Genomic DNA, 18940 nt, shown 5'->3' on the forward strand with positions numbered 1-18940 from the left:
AGTCATCCATGACAGGAAAATAACGAAATGGAAAAAATACCCCGGGGCCATCCATTGGGTAAGTCACTCAGACCAGTATGAAACTGTTGTACAGCTCAAGACATGAATCATCAAAAAATGTTTCCTTCCTGTTGTGGTTTGGGTTGACTTATCCGCATTGTGCTCTCTAACTGGGAAAAACAGACTCAACAAAAGGTTTTAAGTGGGAAGACTGCAGCAGGAGTTGTCACATGGAGCAGGGTACAAATTACGAAATACCTCATGTTGATGTTGGGTTTCTGAATAGTGTGGGTATTTGAGTCATGGCTACAATAGTGATGAAAGTCCATGTCATTTTGAAGCTGCTGGTCCCCTATCGATCCTCCATTCCTCCCACTTTCTGTGAAATGTATGTACAGCACCACTTTCTAATACACACCCCTTAAAAAGTGTTTACAAGGTATAAATATGGCTTTATTGATGCTTAATATAAAAAAAAAAACTACTGCTTCAAAGATTAATTATAAGTCGATAATAAGGACAAGTTTGGGGTTGTTTGTTTCTCCTCATTAATAAAGTTTAATGGGTCTAATTCTTTTTACTACAATCCAGCAAGACTACAGACTGCAGTTATAAATGTTAATAAGTTGTTAATAAATGTTTACATTCCAGATGTTCTGCAGCTCTTTTCCAGAAGGTCAGAGATCCATTTGTCCAGTGGAGTAGTTTTCTGATAAAGAGCTAAAAGCCCAATTCTGGAAAAGAATAAACACCAGCCAGAGGGATACTTCACAACCTTGCAACCCAATATATACATATGATATCTTAATGGCTTATAACTGATATCTAAAGCAGTGGAAAATGATTTATTAACAATTAATAAAGTCATTAGTTACAACTTATAACTCCTTTATAGAAGGTGATTAGTAAGAAAGTGGTAGCATACACAGTTTTTCTATGCTGGAATAATACCTGGCAACAGATTTGCTGTGTAGCAATTTGATTAATCACACTAATTAAAGTATAGTTAAATGTTCTAATATCACAACATCCACAATAATCAAAGATGCCATTTCTACATTTCTTTAGAAGTTTGTTCGTTGGATACCTATACAGATTTAAAGTATAGGTTCACAATTTTTTCAAGTCTGTTTTAAAACAATAGTCAGATGCCCAAATGAACACTGAAAGAGGTTTTCCTCACTGTAATCATTCCTCCTGTTCATATCGACTATTAAAAGATCTCCTTCAATTGTGTTCTCAATATAAGTGATGGGGTCAAAATCCACATTGTGTCCACACAGACATTTAGTGCAAAAATGTATTTAAAGGTACAGTGTGTGGAATTTAGTGGCATCTAGTGAACGGACTGAGAAAAAATGGAATATAATATTCATAAGTATGTTTTAATTAGTGTATAATCACCTGAAAACAAGAATTTTTTTTTTCATTAGCTTAGAATGAGACCTTTATATCTACATAGGGAGTGGGTCATGGTTGTCTTCCATAGAGCCCACCATGTAGCACCGCCATGTTTCTACAGTAGCCCAGGATGGACAAACAATATACTGGCTCTAGAGAGTCCTGTCAAGTGCATTATGAAGGGATCTGCTAATGGCCAGTATTATGGCAAGAAAAAAAACATTTCAGTGTTCATTTGGGCAACTGACTGTTGTTTTAAGACAGACTTAAAAAAAAAAGTGAACTTATCCTTTAAAATACACCACTCTGCCTCTGTGGGGCGCATGATTTTTAAGCTACGCCCCCGCTTACAGTAGAGACCCTCCTCCATAAAGAGAGAGTTTAATGGGTTTAAAACGCAGCGCTGCGGTTTATGGTGACCTCTGCCTGCCGCAGGGAGAACGGCTCAGCACCGGGATAAACTCCCTGGCTGTTGACGTGAGGACGGCGCCCTGACCCAACGTTATCCCGACAGTTTTGTCCAGACATCATTTTAACAGTGACAGCCACCTGGACTCACCAGCTGCAGCCTCACCTGAACTCCACTCCCGACTTATCCATGAATTAGCATAACTTAAATCCTCTCGATAATGTCTTTTAACCAACTTACAGCCGCGCCGTCCGGGTCAGTTGGTTAAAGTTGCCTAGCCGTTAGCTCTCAGTTCAGGCAGCCAGCACACAAACTAGCTGATGCGTTGTGCGGTTACTGGCTTTCAACGGCTGTCAGCATCATCACCACGACAACAGCGGAACGTGTGATGGAAGGGTGAAGGGAACGATGCTGAAATTCCTCCATATCCTGTTAACGGGTGAGCTAATAACGGCTGGCTAACGCTAAGCTAGGTAGCTTATGTTTCCCCTCGATTATGCAACGTGACAAGCAATTATTTGAGCTTTAGTTAGCATCATTGCATTGGTTTGTAAGTTACATTGCATTCACCAAAGGAAAACAAAAACTAGGCTCCCTTAATGTAGCATTAATCTCATAATAATGTCTGAACTAGCTAGCTAGAATCTTGTCATTATGACAAACTTGTAGCTAACTGTTAACTGTCTTAAATTAACATCACGAGATCCATGTTTCTTATTTATGGAGCTGTCGGTTTACTGTAAATATTGCGTAATATCGTGTAATATACACTCAGTTGCCAGTGTATTAGCTAAGATTAAATCAGTCTTAATATAACAACTCTTCAATAAAAACTCCATGAATGTTATCTTCAGTGTTTCTTTTAGAGAGGTGTGGATTCAAATGTACGATCATGTTAAGGGTTTGGAGTATGTGGTGGTGTTTAGCTGTATTGTGTTATACTGAGAGCTGTTATGCTATTTAGTCTATTGATATAGCAAACTGTTAGCTGCATTGATTTTAGGCGTCATGCATCAAGTCCTGTCAGCACTGTAATCAATAGAGCCAGAGTGTAGAAGTGGTGGAGTGTGTCAAATACTCAGGCACCATAATTGACCACAAATTGTTATTTGAGCAAAACAAAATATGTTTTTCAAAAAAAAAAAGAAAAGCCAGCAGCGTCTTTTGTGTCTGAGGCAGTTGGCCAAGTTTCAGGTTGACAGAACTTTAATGACATTGTAAGTGTCCTGACATTTTCTTGTATGTTAGTTCAGCTCTCTTAATGTTGAACAAAAAAAAAAAAAAAAGAAAATCATTAAACTGGTTGATTAAAGTAAGCAGTAAATTCACTAGAGCTCATTTAAGCAATCTGCCTGACCTCCATTAAAGACAATTATTTAAAAAAGCACAGTCCAAGTCCATCCTGTCAGAGAGCTCACCTCCCTTGCATCCAGACCTCTATGTCTTGCCCTCTGGCTCCATTTTCAGACTGCCTCTAGCCAGAATCAACAGATACAAACACTCTTTTCCTACCCTCAGTTATTACTGTGGAAATGATAGTCTCAATACCTTTACATGAATTTCTTGCATTAGCACCTGAAATGTTCTGATTTGTATGAGCTTTTTATGAGCAATAAGCAGTTTCAGCAAACGTTGACTAATATAACCCTAATGGAAGGATTTATTGTTGGGCTTTTGTGTTAGACTACATTAGTTTTAGCTAGTGTTAAGTGTAGTTACTAAACTGGCAACTGAGTGTTAATATTTGCCATTTATGAAATTTTGTATGGATTTTAATCTGTGTTTGCCTGACAATAATCCATGTTTTCCTCACAGGTCTGTTAGGTGTTCTGTGGGATAAAGTTACCGCTTTTGGTAAGCCTGGGATTGATATAATCTCGCTCCATCTGTAAAATCTGCAGCCATTCCTGTACCTGCAGTCGCTAAGTCATTTTTTTCTGATCCACAGAGGGGATTAGACTAGTGGGTGGGGAGAGCAAGTGTTCTGGCAGAGTTGAGTTACTCCGCCATAACAAGTGGGGGACGGTTTGCGACCATGGCTGGGACCTCCGTGAGGCTTATGTGGTGTGCCTGGATCTGGGATGTGGCTTAGCTGAAGCTGCCCTTCACAATGCAGCATTTGGTGCAGGCAGTGGAGAGATCTTCCTTCGGCATGTCCAGTGCTCTGGACATGAGTCTAGTCTGACACGCTGTGCTGTCGTCCTCCACAGTAACCCCCACTGCACCCATGAGAATGATGCAGGGGTGAAATGCTCAGGTGAGACTCCTGATTACTGCTGTGTTGATTTATACAGCTGTTATAGCTATTGACCAGTTAAACATACATGTATACTGATGCAAATACTTTTTTCAGGATACTTAATCTTTGAGTTAAGCCCCTTTCACACATACAGTTGGTACCTGAAGTGTTCAGGAACATTTCCTGTGTGGGGTCATGTTTGAATGGGGGCAGGTATCGGTACTCGGGGAAATCTGTACTGCCAATTTCCCACCTCAAGACCTAGAACAACCTAGTGTTGTGAAGGAAAGCAGTAACATTGTGAGGAGGGAGCGAAGCAATCGCAAGACCCCGCTGACGACGTATTTGAATCTGTGACCTTGCCAATGCTCGCACAGGTAATGTTCACAAACTTGTTGATTATTAAATACATTACAAGAACACTGACACCAAACAGCTCCTCACCCACCATGTTCCTGAAAATGATAAGAGATGCCCCCCCTCCTCCCCAAATCTTCTTCTTCTGTTGAGTTTTATGGAGGTTGGCATCCATAATTGTTGTATTACCGCCATCTGCTGGACTGTCCCTTGCCCCATCTATTCCAGCTTTGCAATGGCACGTGTGAAAAGGTGCGAGATGGAAATGTTCCTGAACGTAGCTTCATGTGTGAATAGTGAAAATCACTAGTGGTGCCTGAAAGGTTAATCCAGAAATTTACCGGGAACTATGTGTGAGAGAGGCTTTAAACACCAAATAACGTAGATACTGTTTATCCAAAACACCTAGGACACCGAGGCATGTAGCTTACAGTGATGAACCTGTCTTTATTCACAGGTACCCTTTTAATGCCCACCCTCACCCTGCTGTCACCTCACACTGTGTTCTCTCCCGGGGAGGCTGTGCGCTTCAGCTGCAGTGTTCTGCTGGGTAACCACCTCAGCGACTTCCACTTGTACAAGCATGGAGTATCCACGCCGCTGGTTACACAGAGGGTAGACCAGAGCCAGATCAGAGTGGAGCTGACACTGTCCGACATAGAGACTTTCCACCAGGGCAGTTACAGCTGTCGGTACAGGATCAAGGGCATCTCTCCTTCTCAGCTGCACAGCTCTCCACCCAGCAACTCCATCAACATCACTGTGGGTGAGTCATGATTGCATTGTGTAATCCATACTGACTCCACCACCAACCATTCCCATAGCACATTGTTGTGTTGTGCAATCTATACTGGTTTAAGTTTGATTCTCTGCCTGACTGAACCCATTGAGTTTACGCCAATTTGATTTGATTTTAATTTCTGGTAATCGCCTTGCCTGGAATCAAGTTTGGTTGCATTTTATTGAGTCTCAACTCACAGCACGCAAACATCTTTGGTTTTGATATGAAAGTTCCTTCTAATCTTGACTTTTGATGATGAAGTGATGTTTAAAGATCTAAAAAGCTGGTAGAAAAAGCTAGGATCTTTGAGCTTACGCTATTTTGTTACACATTTGTATTTTCACTGCTACTGTGAATTCACTTTTTGTTTCATTGTAGCTGCGTACAATTGGTACTAATTTTGATCCATTTGTTTCAGTTTTGTATATCAATAATTTGTATTGGCAAGTGCACATTTTGCATATAATGGCATTTTTCACCTGATACTCTTTTTAGTTTGTTAATTTCTGATTCTCACTGGTTATTAATTAGCAAAAGTAATCACAGAGTAATCAGAAATGGCTCTAACTCTACTGGCATATTTAATAATATTTTATGATAACATATAAGGATTAGAAGGAAAATTGTAGTAATTCTGTATGACCTTGAATGACCTATTGAATTCTTGTTTTTCGCTGATCACAGTGGAACTCCTGACTCCCCAACACTGGTACAACACGTCCTCCGAGGCCCCGGTTGGTTCCGTCATTAAAGGCCACAGTTTTAACATCACCTGCTCCACCCTGCAGCAGTACCCTGGGGGCTCCTTCCAGCTGCGTCTCATCCGCTCCAACGGCACAGTGCGTCAGTCTCTGCCGGCCCTCACCCCGTCTGTCACTTTCACCTTCCCCAGCGCCCAGAGCTCCAACGAGGGCTACTACTACTGCCTGTATCGGGTCCAGCTGGGCGGACGCACTTTTGTCTCCAGAGAAAGCCAGCCCCTGCCTATAGCCATCAGAGGTGAAAATTATAATACACAATATCATACTGTACCAAAATATATTAATTATGTTTTTTTACATCTTTAGTGTTCATGCTTTTTTTGTGCATCTCGCTTTTAACTTACTTGAGCTGCAAAAAAATGCTCATCAGTTAGTCGAAGCAGCGGATGAAGTTCCATCTATGAAAACCCATCCTGTATGTAACTACATATAACTCCTCTCACCCTCAGACCCAGATCCGATACTGAGTCCAATGGTGATCAGCTGGCTTGTGTCTGGCCTGACGTTTGTTGTAGCTGTCATCATCATTATTATCGTGGCCAAAGTGCTGCGTAACAAAGAGAAGAAGCCCTCTGAACTGGAGCGAGAGACCAGAACCTGTAGGTTTTTCTTTTTCCACCAGGAGCCTTAAAGCTTTAGACAAAGACGTGATTTTTAGGAAGCATCCTGTTCATGTACCTGGTGTTACACATGTGTTTCCATCTACAGGTGTGGACAACACTTATGTTGCCTTATCTATTAACAAGCTATGATGGGGTACGCAGGCAACAGATAAGTAAAGGTATGGAAGGTCATGATTCTTGCACACATTACTGTACAATGCCAACAGTGTTTATCCTCTTAAAGGTTTTCATGTTTTATTGTTTTAAAACAATAAATTGAGGGAGTTTCATATTTTTTTGTATCCATCCCCTAAATTGTGCTTTTCAGTCACCTTTTCGCAGAGTCGTTGGAGTGCTCCTTTGTCTCCATGGTTAAGGGTTTGCCACGACACTGACTCACTAAAAGCTGGACCTTCCAGATATATACGTGCATTTATGTTAAAATGAACTGAAATCCCTGAACTACACACAGACATGATATCCATTTAACTAATTATGTCAAGTCAAGTCAAAATTTATTTGTATAGCCAATTTGAAACAGCCATAGTTGACAAAGTGCTGAAAACCAAAATAAATAAATATAAATGTAAAAAACAAATAGAATAAAAGGAAAAACAATAAACATAATAATAATAAAAGAATTGCGGCACAATAGGAGAAGAAGTCAAGGTGTCAAGCTCAACTGGAATTGAATGCCAACAAGAATAGGTGGGTCTTCAGCAGCGATTTAAAAGTTTCTAGTCTGAGTAGTTCTCATGCGAATAAGTAAGCTGCTCCAGAGATTAGGGGCAGCCAACACGAAGGCTCGGTCGCCTCTATTTTTGTGCCTGGATCTCAGAACAACCAAGAGCATCTGGTTGGTTGACCTCTGTGCTCTAACTGGAGTATGATGATGCAAGAGTTCTGCTAGGTAAGGAGGCACCAGCCCATTTAAAACCTTAAAAACAGGCAATAAATTCGTAAAATCAATCCTGAAACAGACAGAAAGCCAGTGGTGAAAGGCTATACTGGTGTTATGTGAACTGCAGATGATGAAGAGACGACTGTTCTACACCGACATACAAAGAAATACAATAGTCTAACCGAGAGGTAATAAAAGCATGAACAACTCTCAAAATCTTTGGGACAGAGATGGGTCTTTACCTTGGCTAAAAGTCTTAACAGAGAAAAGCTAATTTTGACACCTGAACTAATCTATCCTTCAAATTTTAAGGAGCTGTCAAAAATCACACCAAGATTCTTAACAAAAGATCGATTGTAAGAAACTAAAGGGCCAAGAGAACCATCAGTCATCTAATAGGTGAGGTCGGCCAAACATAATGATCTCAATCTTATTTTCATTAAGATTGAAAACATTTAAATCCATCCAAGTTCTGATATCCAGCAGTTCAGCAAGGGCTATGTTCAATCTTTACTTTTTGTTTTTATAGGCAGATAGATTTGTGTATCATCAGCAAAATAATTCAAAGGAATACTACACTACTACTAAAAATGGACCCCAAGGGCAGCAACAATTATGTGACTTCTAAAACCAGTTGGCTGCACCAGTGATGATTTAGGTGTCCTGTTAGAGAAAGAATGCATATGCTAACATTTATCATTTAGATCAGTTTGTGTTCTGTCTTAACTTTGACATTATAGGGTCTTCTGTCAATCAGTGTCCAAAAAACAACAAAAAATCACATTAGATCTACTTTGATTCAATGTCATGAAACAATAACACATGAAAACTTCCAAGGTGGGGTGAATACTTTTTAAAGGCACTGTGTAATATTTGACTTTTTATTGTCTGTGTCCATATTCTTCATTGTGGCCGTGGGTAGTGAACTGAAGTGGAGCGTTCTGTGTTGCAGAATTACACGAGTGGACCGTCAGGAGGCTCAGACTGTGTCCTTTGTGGATTCAGGCAGCAGGAGACGTAAAAAAGAACCAGACAGCTCGGTCAGCGATCCACAAACTTGGAGAAGGCAGCAGGAGGAACCAGTTCAGTACAGTCTGGATGTTTTTACTGGACATTAACATAGACCTGTTAAAGACTGCATGGTGTACCAGATTCTGCTGGGAGACGATGGATACTGTACAGTACAGTATATACAGCACAAACAATAGCCTGGTTGAAGTCAGTCTCGGTTCAAGCTAGACTTTAGATTCAGTCAGTCTCGGCTGTGACCCCTGATGTGTGCAGTGGAAAGCTAATACTAAAAGCCTAACTGGGAAACTGTGACATGGGTTCCTCAGGTCTTTGTATATGCTGTATAAAAACACAGTTTTTATTTATTAACAGGTAACAGGACGACGGGCTCCACTAGCTTATTGTGTACTTGCTTCCACACATCAACAATAGTTAAAGGATTTCAGGATGTTTTTGTATTTTAAGTCTAACCCTAACTACTATGCATCTTATGTCATTTACCATATGTACATTACTGCACTTTAAGTGTGTAAATAGAAGCTTTCATTGATTAAAATGCTGCTGTTGTTGGAGCTTCTGGGTTCAGTGAGTTTTGTGTCAGAAAATTAAGTTTGACGATCTACAGATATTACTGCATGTACTGAAGGTTTATAGCATCATATCAAACTATACAAGAGGAAAAAGCTTCATCATAATGGATAACACGGTTCCTTTGTTCTTGTACCACCAATCATTATTTAAACATTTATGGTTTTTTGCTCCTGAATAAATCACTTGATGCTTAAAAGGTTTACATATACAAGCTCTTTTATATTTTGTATTATGAAACAATGGTACAAAAAAAACACATCACACAGTATGGGATGAAAATGTTGGCTAATGTGGTACAAATGTATGATATCTGGTGGTATGGTATTACAGCCTGTATAAACGGTGCAGTTTCATATTTTTATTCAGGATAAAATTTTTCCTCAACTGCTAACAAAACACTGATTAAACATTAATACATCCCAATTGTTCTACAAAACCACTGAGGCACTTGCGTTACAGTACTAGAATCTAATTATTCCTGACAACCGTAGAAAGGAAGCTCTGTTTTCCTCAAAGTTTATATAAAGTACCAGGATTTGGTCAATCATTATATTAACAAATATACATTGAATCATAGATTGTTTGACAACCTTATTAAAAGTTCTACAACACTGAAAAATAGGAAAATTTGGGGATGCTGAAGCAATCTGTTGCAACTATACACACTTCCAAGATATGGATATGAATTCTGTTCGTCTTTTTAGTGTTAAAGTTAAAATCCCTTATCACAAATTTGAACAATGAATAAATCGATGATGTCCAATTTTGATGTGAAATTATAGGATATATCCTACTCATGAATTGTATGATATGGGTTAAGAACTGACCTGCGGAGGCTTGGATATAATTGGCTGAAGCTCACCATGTATATAAAACTGAGTTGACTGGTGTTTTTGTGCCAAAAATTAAAACCACAATCAACATCCTAATGTCTCTTTATAAATCTGAGACGATTAATCATGGTAATCCACATAAATTGCCCACATCGAGATCTGTGGATATTTTATATACAACTGTGGTGTTATATTTAAAAAACTGTGCTGTGATGAGCTCGGGACGGTATCTCCAAACCTCAACAGATCAGAGCTGCCCAGGTGAGAGGAAGGAACAGTTCTGTGTGTGTTTTTGACTGAAATATCCTTTTAAAAGTCTTCCATCTATTCTAGTAGTACTGCTGTGCCAAAGGTGGGCGACGATTATGTACTAAATCATAAGGAAGCAAATAAACTGCAAACATAGTGCACAAATATAAAGCATAAACCACAATTTCAGAATGTCTAAATGAAGTCATTAACCAAAATACATTCCTTCAGTTAAAATGCATAATAAGGTAGAACAGCCCTGTAAACTGAGCCTGAACTTAAAAAGAAATCATTCTATTCCTTTCATGGATTCATTTGACTCCATATTGGAGAAAACTAAGTAGAGGAAAACTGCCACAGCCAGGAAGAACACAAACTGAACCCAGAGCGGGATGAGGCGAGACGACTCGGGTGCCTTCACAGCGCCTTGACCAGATTTCGGGGGCGTCGATTTCACATAGGAGTTTCTGTAAGTGGACGGTGTGTCGTACACGTAGGGTCTGAAAAGGAAGAAGAAAAATTATAATGCTGCACCACATGATTAAAACAGTGTCCGTCACAAACTAGCATCAACCAAATGTGACCTTGTCGGGACTTAAAACTCTTTTTTGTTTAAACTAGTATAATGTTGGTTAAGTCACAGTTGGGCGCCACTGTTCATCTGGTCACACGTTTATATCACACGTCACAATTAAATATTATTGTAGTGTGACTTGAAAAACATTGTAATGAGGTTGTAAGATGCAGCATCCATCCAGATAAATCCAAATAAAATTGAAATCTGATCTGAGATACTGTGTGTGTGATAGAGGTGGTTCTTAAAATCTGAAATTTGCATCATAGTACATTAAAGAAAGAAAGCAAATTTGACCCTTTTACACTTGATTATATTCTTTGACTATAAATACACTTACTCGTCAACAAAATCCCTTCCACTGTAATCAGGCTTTGACCTCGAGTAGCTTGAGTAGAACGTCCTGTAGAGAGCGACATAAAAAAAAAAGTACATATGTGAAGGATTTGTGTTCTACTACCAACTGAGATGACAACAACAGTTTGTATAATTACTGTACAACTTACTCATGATCAAACTCCCTCTCAGAAGACTCCGGTCTTGACCTCATGTAAGTCCCACTAGATAGAAAATAAGAAAAAAGTAATAAATAATTCAGACTGATTTGTATTTTATCAACTGAAAGAAAAAGACTAGTGATGAATTATTAGATGTAACAGTAGAGGATTTGTAAGAGAACTGACCGATCTCCCGAACCGTCACTCCTGAACTGCAGAATAAGAAACAGAGAGGTTATAAGCAATGAAATGTTACAATAATGTTCATTTAAAAAATATGTACAACTATAGGTCCAACTGCACTTAACATTAGTATGTTTGCATCTCTGGCCTTCTATGAGTTGCCTTCCTTAATAAGAGTATCTATTTGTATGTTGTAGAGATTGTGAAGCACTCTGAGACAAACATGACTAAAATATGTACTGTTTTGTTGTCAGAAATTGGTCATTGAAGATATAAGTTTAGTGGCTAATAGCAATTTTTTTACTGCAGCTCCCCAAGCAGGTGATCAGGCTGAGGGAACAACAGTGGACATGAATGACATCACGATGATAGTTATGCACCAATATGGAATTACAGGCTGATTAGTTTTCTCTTTCGCTGCTAAATGCTCCGCTGTGTTCACCAGCTAGTCGCTAACTTCGTGTGTCTGCTGTTTGGTGCTGGGCAGGTAGTGCACAGCAGGTTGTTCAAGTTTTTACACTAAACAGCTGCCTGCTGATGAGAGTAAAACAAAAGGAAAGGAAAGCTCTACATTGGATGATCATTTTCATCATCAGGATATTTGTTGTGGTCAAGTTTTCTTTGTGTGCATCTTTCCACTCAAGTAATGCAGATAAATAGAGCAAAAGCAGTCTGGCAGTGTGTGCAAAGATACTTACAGGTGTCCTGTGAACATAGGTGACTTCCTCCTCTGCAATGAAAGCACAAACATTCAGATAAATACCAAGGCATGTGTACATTTCCATTACAGTCTTTCCTGCAATGGCAGCACAGGAGTTCATTGCCAAGACTGAATTAAACAGGACTGTGTTGTGTGCTGATAGTCATAGAGCTGAAGAGGTGGCTATGTTGTTGTGTTGTCAACAGGTCAAGACTGTCAGTGACAAACTGGAGCTTGTCCAAGGGTTAGCCAGTGAGCTAACATTGCGTTTATCTTTACTATCTTTAATTTTTTAAGTTTTTCTGAGTTTGATTCAGAATCCTGTTGTATCATCGTGATGGAAAGTTATCTTCTTTTATCTTATCATGGATGAAAATTGTAGAATGTATTATGTTATAATGGCTCAATATAACAGTCATAAATGTAGATTATTAAATACCTCCGATATATTCCCTGCCTTTAAAGGGATACTCCACAGACTTTGCACATGAAGCTCAAGTCTCATTTTCAGTTTGAGATTTACAGAAATTGAAAGTGGAGGTACTAATGAAAGATGCTATGCATTTCCCAGTGTAGGAATCAGGGAAGTGGGACATTTCTTTCCAAAAAATGACTCGAACAATTCATCGATTATCACAATAGTTGGCGATTAATTTAACAGTTGACAACTAATCAGTTAATCGAATTATCGTTGCAGATATAGTTACATCTGGGCACAGATTTTGACCATCCTTATTTTAATCTGTCTCTCTCAAGAGGCCAACAACCTCCTGAAGCCCAAAACTAAACTCCTAGTTTAGTGTAATGTATAATAAAATGAAGCTACAGTACAGAAACATGATGAAAAGTGTGAAATAAAAGTTACCCTCTTCTCTGTAGAAGGTTTTATCAGGTGATTGTTTAGGTCGTTTTCCTTTAGCCATGGCTTCTTTCAGCTTCCTCTCATACAGACTTCTGGTGGACTCTGAACACAGTGAGGGTCGCACAGTGAACAAAGATGGACACAAAACCACAGAAAAGCAAACACTACTACAGCTGTATAGAGGTAAGGCCCGTGTAGTTAGCTGGCAGGCACGTTGATTCAAAGTTAACAATTCAATCTGTGCGACTCACCGACCACTGGACCATGTTTGATCCCGTATTCGTCGAGCAGGTCGCTTATCTCCTGCGCGGACTTACTGCTCAGCGCGGACATGTTGAAAACTGGATTTATTGGTCGTTTCTATTTATGTGTTTGGCTGTTTTCTAAAGTTCTTGTTTCGGTTGAGTGGTACACAGTTTCAGTTACTGAAAATGATAACAACCATGACTCCTCCTCCTCCGATAAAGACCGGAAGCTCGTTTCGTCGCGCGGGACGATCCTCTGTGGAGTCGAGAGTCGAACGCGGTTTTTTTTTCCCTAAGATAGCGAAGTACGCACCCGCCCTACTCTGCCTCTGATTGGCTTACCCTGATATTCTTATCCTAACTTTAACCAATCTCACTCATCATGCTTAAATCTAGCCAATCCAACCATCGAAGGCCACGAGTATTAGCCAATCAGAGGCAGAGCAGGGCGGGTCATTATTTTGCCATCCTAGGAAAAAAAAGGGTGAACGGTAGCTTGGAAACATGCAGACTGAACCCCGCCCTTGTTTGTTGAACCAACCATAAAGAGCATTCGCACCCTCACTCAAATTATACGTAATTTCCGCTTCCTTTTGACAAATTCTTCTTTTTTTTTATTTTTAAAATTTTTTTTATTGAAAAGGATTCATTTACAAACATGACATAGAAACCAACTACAATACACTCCTCTTACCATGCAGGGCATATTAGATAAGAAAAATAAATTATATAAAATAATAATATAATAACGTAAATAATAATAGAAAATAAATAAATAAAAAAACTACTCAATAACAATCGTAATAATAATAAATCTGCACTCTTCCTTAGTTTTTCTAAAGGTCATCAGATATTTTCATTGATTGTCTTCAGGGCCCCTTTTAAAAACAGGAGAAAAGGAGTTTCATTTTCCTCCAACTTTTTCCTTTTATGGTTTCTTTCTTTTAATTAGGTTTGTTTCCAGAAGCGACGCAGCGCCCCCAGCAGGCTCATGATAATATTACTTAATGATAGTAAAGTTCATGTAAATGTTAATATTAATACTACTAGTGGTGGAACTTTCTTTTAAAGATGTTATAATATATTTTGAATGTAAAGACCCTGAAATTGTTTTTCATTGTTATGTGATGATTATAATAGGTACGTTTTTTATTCACAAATGTCGTTTTTCAAAGAAATTACCAATATTTTCTCTGTTCCTTCATGATTTCACATATATTTTGAACTATCTAAAATCTCTTCAAAACAAAAAGAGTATATGTACCATCGATTATTGTAATTACATTTTTGAAAACATATAGAGTTGCCTTTATTTTACTTTAATGTATCTATTTACTGTATTTATCATTATTATTATTATTTTTTATTGTTATTGTCCTTGTTTGTCAATTTTGTATTTCCTGTTATAACACTTGATTATAATTTCAGTTCACAATGGTGAACATTTGGACTTTGATGAAACTGAATGTGTTATGATAAAGTCTAAAAAAAAAATACAAGTAAAAGTTCTTCCTTCAAAATTGCACAAAAGTAAAAGTATTATCAGTTAAATTTACTCACAGTATGAAAAATAAGTAGTCATTATGCAGAATGTCATATTATTATTGACATTACATGATTCTATTATTATTACTGATGCATTAACTTGTAACCAGCATTTAAATGTTGTACCTGGTCAAAGTGGACCTCAGTGTAAACCCTATACATAGCCTACTGTTGCAGTTTTATCTGTAACTTTGCATACATTTATCATATTTTTTTGTATATAAAACCTTTATCTTACATAAAAGTGAGAACATGACTTATGTACAGTTCATACAAAAAAGGCAGCATGATTTTTAACAAAGATAGATATTTATTTAACACAAAATTGCATATTACAGATGTCAGGTCACAACTTTCAGTCTCTATCACTTTACAATGTATTTTTACAATTCAATATTGTCTTTTTTTTTCTTTCATCATTTGTAAGCATATAAACAAGTTTTAATGACCAAAAATTAGCTTTAGCCCTCAAAGAAGTCAACTTGGCTGAGCCAGTCGGCCTGGTCTGTGGCCAACCAGAACATCAGCAGTCCCATCAGTATCACCAGACCCATCTTCAGTGTCAGCTTCAGCATGTTGAGACACTGTGGGAACAAAGGACAAGTCAGAGAGGTAAAATAATGAACAAGGTGAATGTTCAGTAACAGTCAGTGAGTACACACCTTGTGTTTTCTGGTGCAAATCTGTGTGTTGCTGAGATCTGGTGCACTCTCTGGTAGCTGAAAGTTTGAGGGATCACAAGCTGGTTCCACTTGCGGGGTGTTGTCAGGCTCCCTCAATTCCTGCGTGGGCAAAGACAAAGCAGCAGGCCCGTTGGTAGGGGGGGTACATCTTGGGTCCCCCTCACCCGTCCCACCACGCATATATGCCATGGATTGGTGCTAGATTGGAGCAGTCAGAGAGATGATTTGCCAAACTCTTGCAAGATTTGTACACTAACCTTAGCTTTTACCTAACCCTAACTTTAAGCCTAAGCACATTTATGTGCCTTCACAGTACAAGCAGCCGTTAGCCATCAGCTAACGACCCAGACGGTTGTTCTGCTAGGGAAAAAAATAGCTGTTATGAGCATGTTTTGACAGACCCCTTGTTTCTGTATGTCTCTTAGTTACTTTCTCTTGTCATGGGCGAGATGTATTTCTGTCTCTGTCCACCGTTTTATAAAATGTATAATTTTACTTAAAAGTAGCGCTAACACTAGCTGGCGGCTAATTTAGTTCATCCCACTTGATGGCCCCCGACATCGTGGCATTTTGGTGAAATTAATCAGCTTCACCAACATTCTTGTTTTTGCTCATTAAGTTTGTATTAGAAAATACTTGTGCTACGCTGTGATGTGCTCTGACACAGACATTGAGTGAACCCTTTTTCTGTTAAGAGTCTGTAATTAACAAGTTTGTAATGTGTTGTTGTATTAAAGCAGGGGTTGTTAAGCAGTGGTATTGATCTGCCGCCCCTCCCTTTTCCATTTGTTCTAGTTACAGACCGCAGTTAAACAATGAAGTGTGTGTGTGTGTGTGTGTGTGTGTGTTTCCACGTGTGCACATATGTGTCCACATGCAAATGATCCTATTCTTACCTCAGTTGTTTCTGCAGAGTTCAGGTCCTCCTCCCCCTCTGTAGAGCTGCTGAGTGAATCTCTGTCGCTGCTGAGGATGCAGGAAGCAGACGCAGTTTTTTGGTTGTAATTATTATTCAAGAAAATCTATATTAGGAATTCTCCTTACCTTTCAGTTTCATAGTGAATGACTTCAGACAATGGATCTGTACAAAACTGCACTTTTATCTGCCTCCCTAAAAAAATGCACAAATGGAAACAGATGAATTTTGGAATAAAAACACTTTGAGAATTACTCTGTAACCTAATGAAGACTACACCTATCTCATGTACACTCACCCTCTCTTCCATTCTCCCCGTTGCTATCATCGTAAAACCTGTAGAAAGCCTTGATTCTCTCCTGTTCTTGTTCCCAGTTCCTGTCGTCTTCGTACTCGTCATCTCCTAATTGTCCCAGCTCAGAGATCCCAGAGGCTTCAAGTTCAGTGTTGAAGAAGAAGCTGTCATCCAGGGATCCCTGGTTAGAAGGGCTTGTGGTTGTAGCACCCTCTCTCTGAACTGCTGAGTAGTTGTTGACGTCTTCTGCAGGACACTGAGTCAAATCTGAAGACAGTATTTCCGCTCCGTCTGTGTCCTCTTTGGTTAGCAGGTCTTGAAAAAGAGGGGAGTCAGCTGTTAAGACGTTGAGGTCCCAGCTAACGTTGAAAGCTGCTGAATCTGGTCTGTCGTAGTAATGCCTGACGTGATGGTCCTCAGAGACGCTCCACCTGGAGAACTCTGCACTGCTCCCACTGTAAAGACGAGTGTCCTCCAGTTGCTTGTTGTTTTCGGGATCTTGTAGACTCATGTTATATGAGAATTCCTCATCACTTCTCCTCACTCGGACCTCATCGTCACTGGAGCTGTAGGAGTCACTCTCACTCGTCTCACTTCCATCATCACACCCTGTCACTGCTGCATCGCCTATCACGCGCTCCACATACTCTATTTTTTCTCCACTTGCCTCACCCTGGCCCCTGAACCTATCAGCATCCATCTCTAAATCTCTGCTGTACAGATACCCATCTCCCTCCTCATCAGTGTCCTCAGCTTTTTCTGTCCATGTTACATCTGTCACTGCTCTTTCCAGGCCGGTGCTCTGCTTTGCATTTGAACTGAGGCCGGATGCACATGATGAAGCATTTAACTGATAATTTTCTTGATTTTTGTCTCCATCTTCTACATATTCGCATGAAGAAAAGTCTGAGGGATAATCTGCAAAGCTTTCCCCTGCCTCTTGGTGCTCCTCCCCTGAGAAATCTTTCATTTTCTCCACATTTTCTTCAGTGTCAACTTCAGCAATGAGATCCTGCAGATTTTCCACTGATAAATCTGGAAACTCCAAAGTGGCTTTTGCTGGCTCATCTCTGTAAGGATTTTCAACCTCCTGCTCAAAGCACTGAGCAAGAAAATGTTGCTCTTGTTCAATTTTCATGACCTCACACTCAGAATCAGACGAATCTTGCTTCTTTTCCTCTCCCTCTTGCTCATCCTCTTCAATCTCATCACCTTTTATTATCACCTCACTGCCACGTCCAGGGACACTCTCAAAGTAGGACACCTCCTCATCACTCTCACCTTGCTCCTCGTTTCTAACTTGAGGGTTTTCAGTACTCTCCGGAGCCAGAGGTTGTCCCTCAGCAAAGATCCTGTCCTCTTTATTACCATCGTGGAACTCGTCACCACAGTGAACCGACATCAGCAAATCCCCTGGCCTCTCTCCCGTCCCCTTATCCTCTTCTTCATCATCTTCATCCCCTCCAGAGACAGAACCTTCCTCTTCGGATTCCCCATCCGAGCTTGTGTACTCCTCCTCTGGCGTTTTGTCCACGCTCATGACTCCTGCACCTTGAAAATCCTCCTTGGCATCAGACAGCTCTTCATCAACATTTTCAGCCATGCATATATCTAAAGTTGCTTTGCTTGACAAAACTGTGTCACCAGTTGCTTCCTGGTGCAGGGCTCTGACTTCCTTTGTTGGCAAGTTTTCATGAGAGATGCCTATCTTGTCTTCATCAAACTTTTCATCAAAATTTAAATTCTCAAAGTCCAAATCTCCATCAGGGAACGATGGAACAGATGTCTCTGTAACAACATCATTATTTGCTGATTAAAAACTTATCAATAGTAAAAAAACCAAACACTGCAATTACATGAAAAAAGAAAAAAAAAATACAGACTACATTTCTTACCTGCAAATGCATCAGAAAGAAGATCAGCAAAACTTTGTTCCATCTTTGCAAATAGACAAAGCAATAGTTCTTAGTTATATCAAGACAAACATTACTGCATTGCCACAGATAATCTCTTCTCTCGGAAAGGAAGAGCGCATGAAGTAAGTCTCATCTGTTACCGCTGCAAGTGGCTTCCTGTCAGACAGACGGCACATAAATCGCACTCTATAAGCAATACATTTTTGGTGAAATATATGACTCTAAACATCTACTTTATGTAAGCCTACCGTAAAACTGAAGCAGATCAAAAAGGTGATCAGGAAGTCTCTCTGAAAGGTGCAATAACAAAAAGTGATGTTCTGTGTTCTCTGTTGCTGCAGGAACGTACCTTCATGAGCTAAAGTAATGATGTCAGCTTTGATGTGGTT

General features: G+C 39.5%; 2 protein-coding genes across 4 annotated transcripts; one reads left to right on the plus strand and one right to left on the minus strand.

The window, feature by feature from the left end:
- The first annotated feature begins 1779 nt into the window (after window positions 1-1779).
- si:ch211-150o23.3 lies at window positions 1780-9034 on the plus strand. The gene is made up of 8 exons (XM_044351551.1): window positions 1780-2249; window positions 3626-3664; window positions 3759-4067; window positions 4864-5172; window positions 5872-6186; window positions 6398-6547; window positions 6657-6729; window positions 8404-9034. Exons 1-7 carry the CDS (start codon window positions 2219-2221, stop codon window positions 6698-6700), a joined length of 1197 nt encoding a protein of 398 aa, XP_044207486.1. The 5' UTR covers window positions 1780-2218; the 3' UTR covers window positions 6701-6729; window positions 8404-9034.
- Window positions 9035-15028: 5994 nt separating this feature from the next.
- LOC122983005 lies at window positions 15029-18932 on the minus strand. Of its 3 annotated transcripts, none has more exons than XM_044352681.1 (7): window positions 18800-18932; window positions 18531-18573; window positions 16639-18423; window positions 16469-16535; window positions 16321-16390; window positions 15404-15622; window positions 15029-15325 (listed from the first exon to the last, which is right to left on the minus strand). In XM_044352681.1, exons 2-7 carry the CDS (start codon window positions 18571-18573, stop codon window positions 15203-15205), a joined length of 2307 nt encoding a protein of 768 aa, XP_044208616.1. In that variant the 5' UTR covers window positions 18800-18932; the 3' UTR covers window positions 15029-15202. The 3 variants fall into 3 exon arrangements, with proteins under 3 accessions (XP_044208616.1, XP_044208617.1, XP_044208613.1); XM_044352682.1 differs by having other exon boundaries at window positions 15404-15523; window positions 18531-18707; XM_044352678.1 differs by having other exon boundaries at window positions 18531-18707.
- Between the last annotated feature and the right edge of the window lie 8 nt (window positions 18933-18940).

Source organism: Thunnus albacares, chromosome 5 (assembly GCF_914725855.1).
Source record: "Thunnus albacares chromosome 5, fThuAlb1.1, whole genome shotgun sequence".
Taxonomy (NCBI): Eukaryota; Metazoa; Chordata; class Actinopteri; order Scombriformes; family Scombridae; genus Thunnus; species Thunnus albacares.

What these genes read in the sequence shown, in the direction of transcription:
- si:ch211-150o23.3 (XM_044351551.1), top strand. Translation starts at nt 2,219, where the DNA reads ATGCTGAAATTCCTCCATATCCTGTTAACGG. An exon ending in GGATAAAGTTACCGCTTTTG is followed by an intron (nt 3,665 to 3,758) that starts GTAAGCCTGGGA and finishes TCTGATCCACAG; the next exon opens with AGGGGATTAGACTAGTGGGT. An exon ending in CTCCATCAACATCACTGTGG is followed by an intron (nt 5,173 to 5,871) that starts GTGAGTCATGAT and finishes CGCTGATCACAG; the next exon opens with TGGAACTCCTGACTCCCCAA.
- LOC122983005 (XM_044352681.1), bottom strand. Translation starts at nt 18,573, where the DNA reads ATGGAACAAAGTTTTGCTGATCTTCTTTCTGATGCATTTGCAG. An exon ending in CGGGGAGAATGGAAGAGAGG is followed by an intron (nt 16,536 to 16,638) that starts GTGAGTGTACAT and finishes GCATTTTTTTAG; the next exon opens with GGAGGCAGATAAAAGTGCAG. An exon ending in ACTCTGCAGAAACAACTGAG is followed by an intron (nt 15,623 to 16,320) that starts GTAAGAATAGGA and finishes GCTCCAATCTAG; the next exon opens with CACCAATCCATGGCATATAT.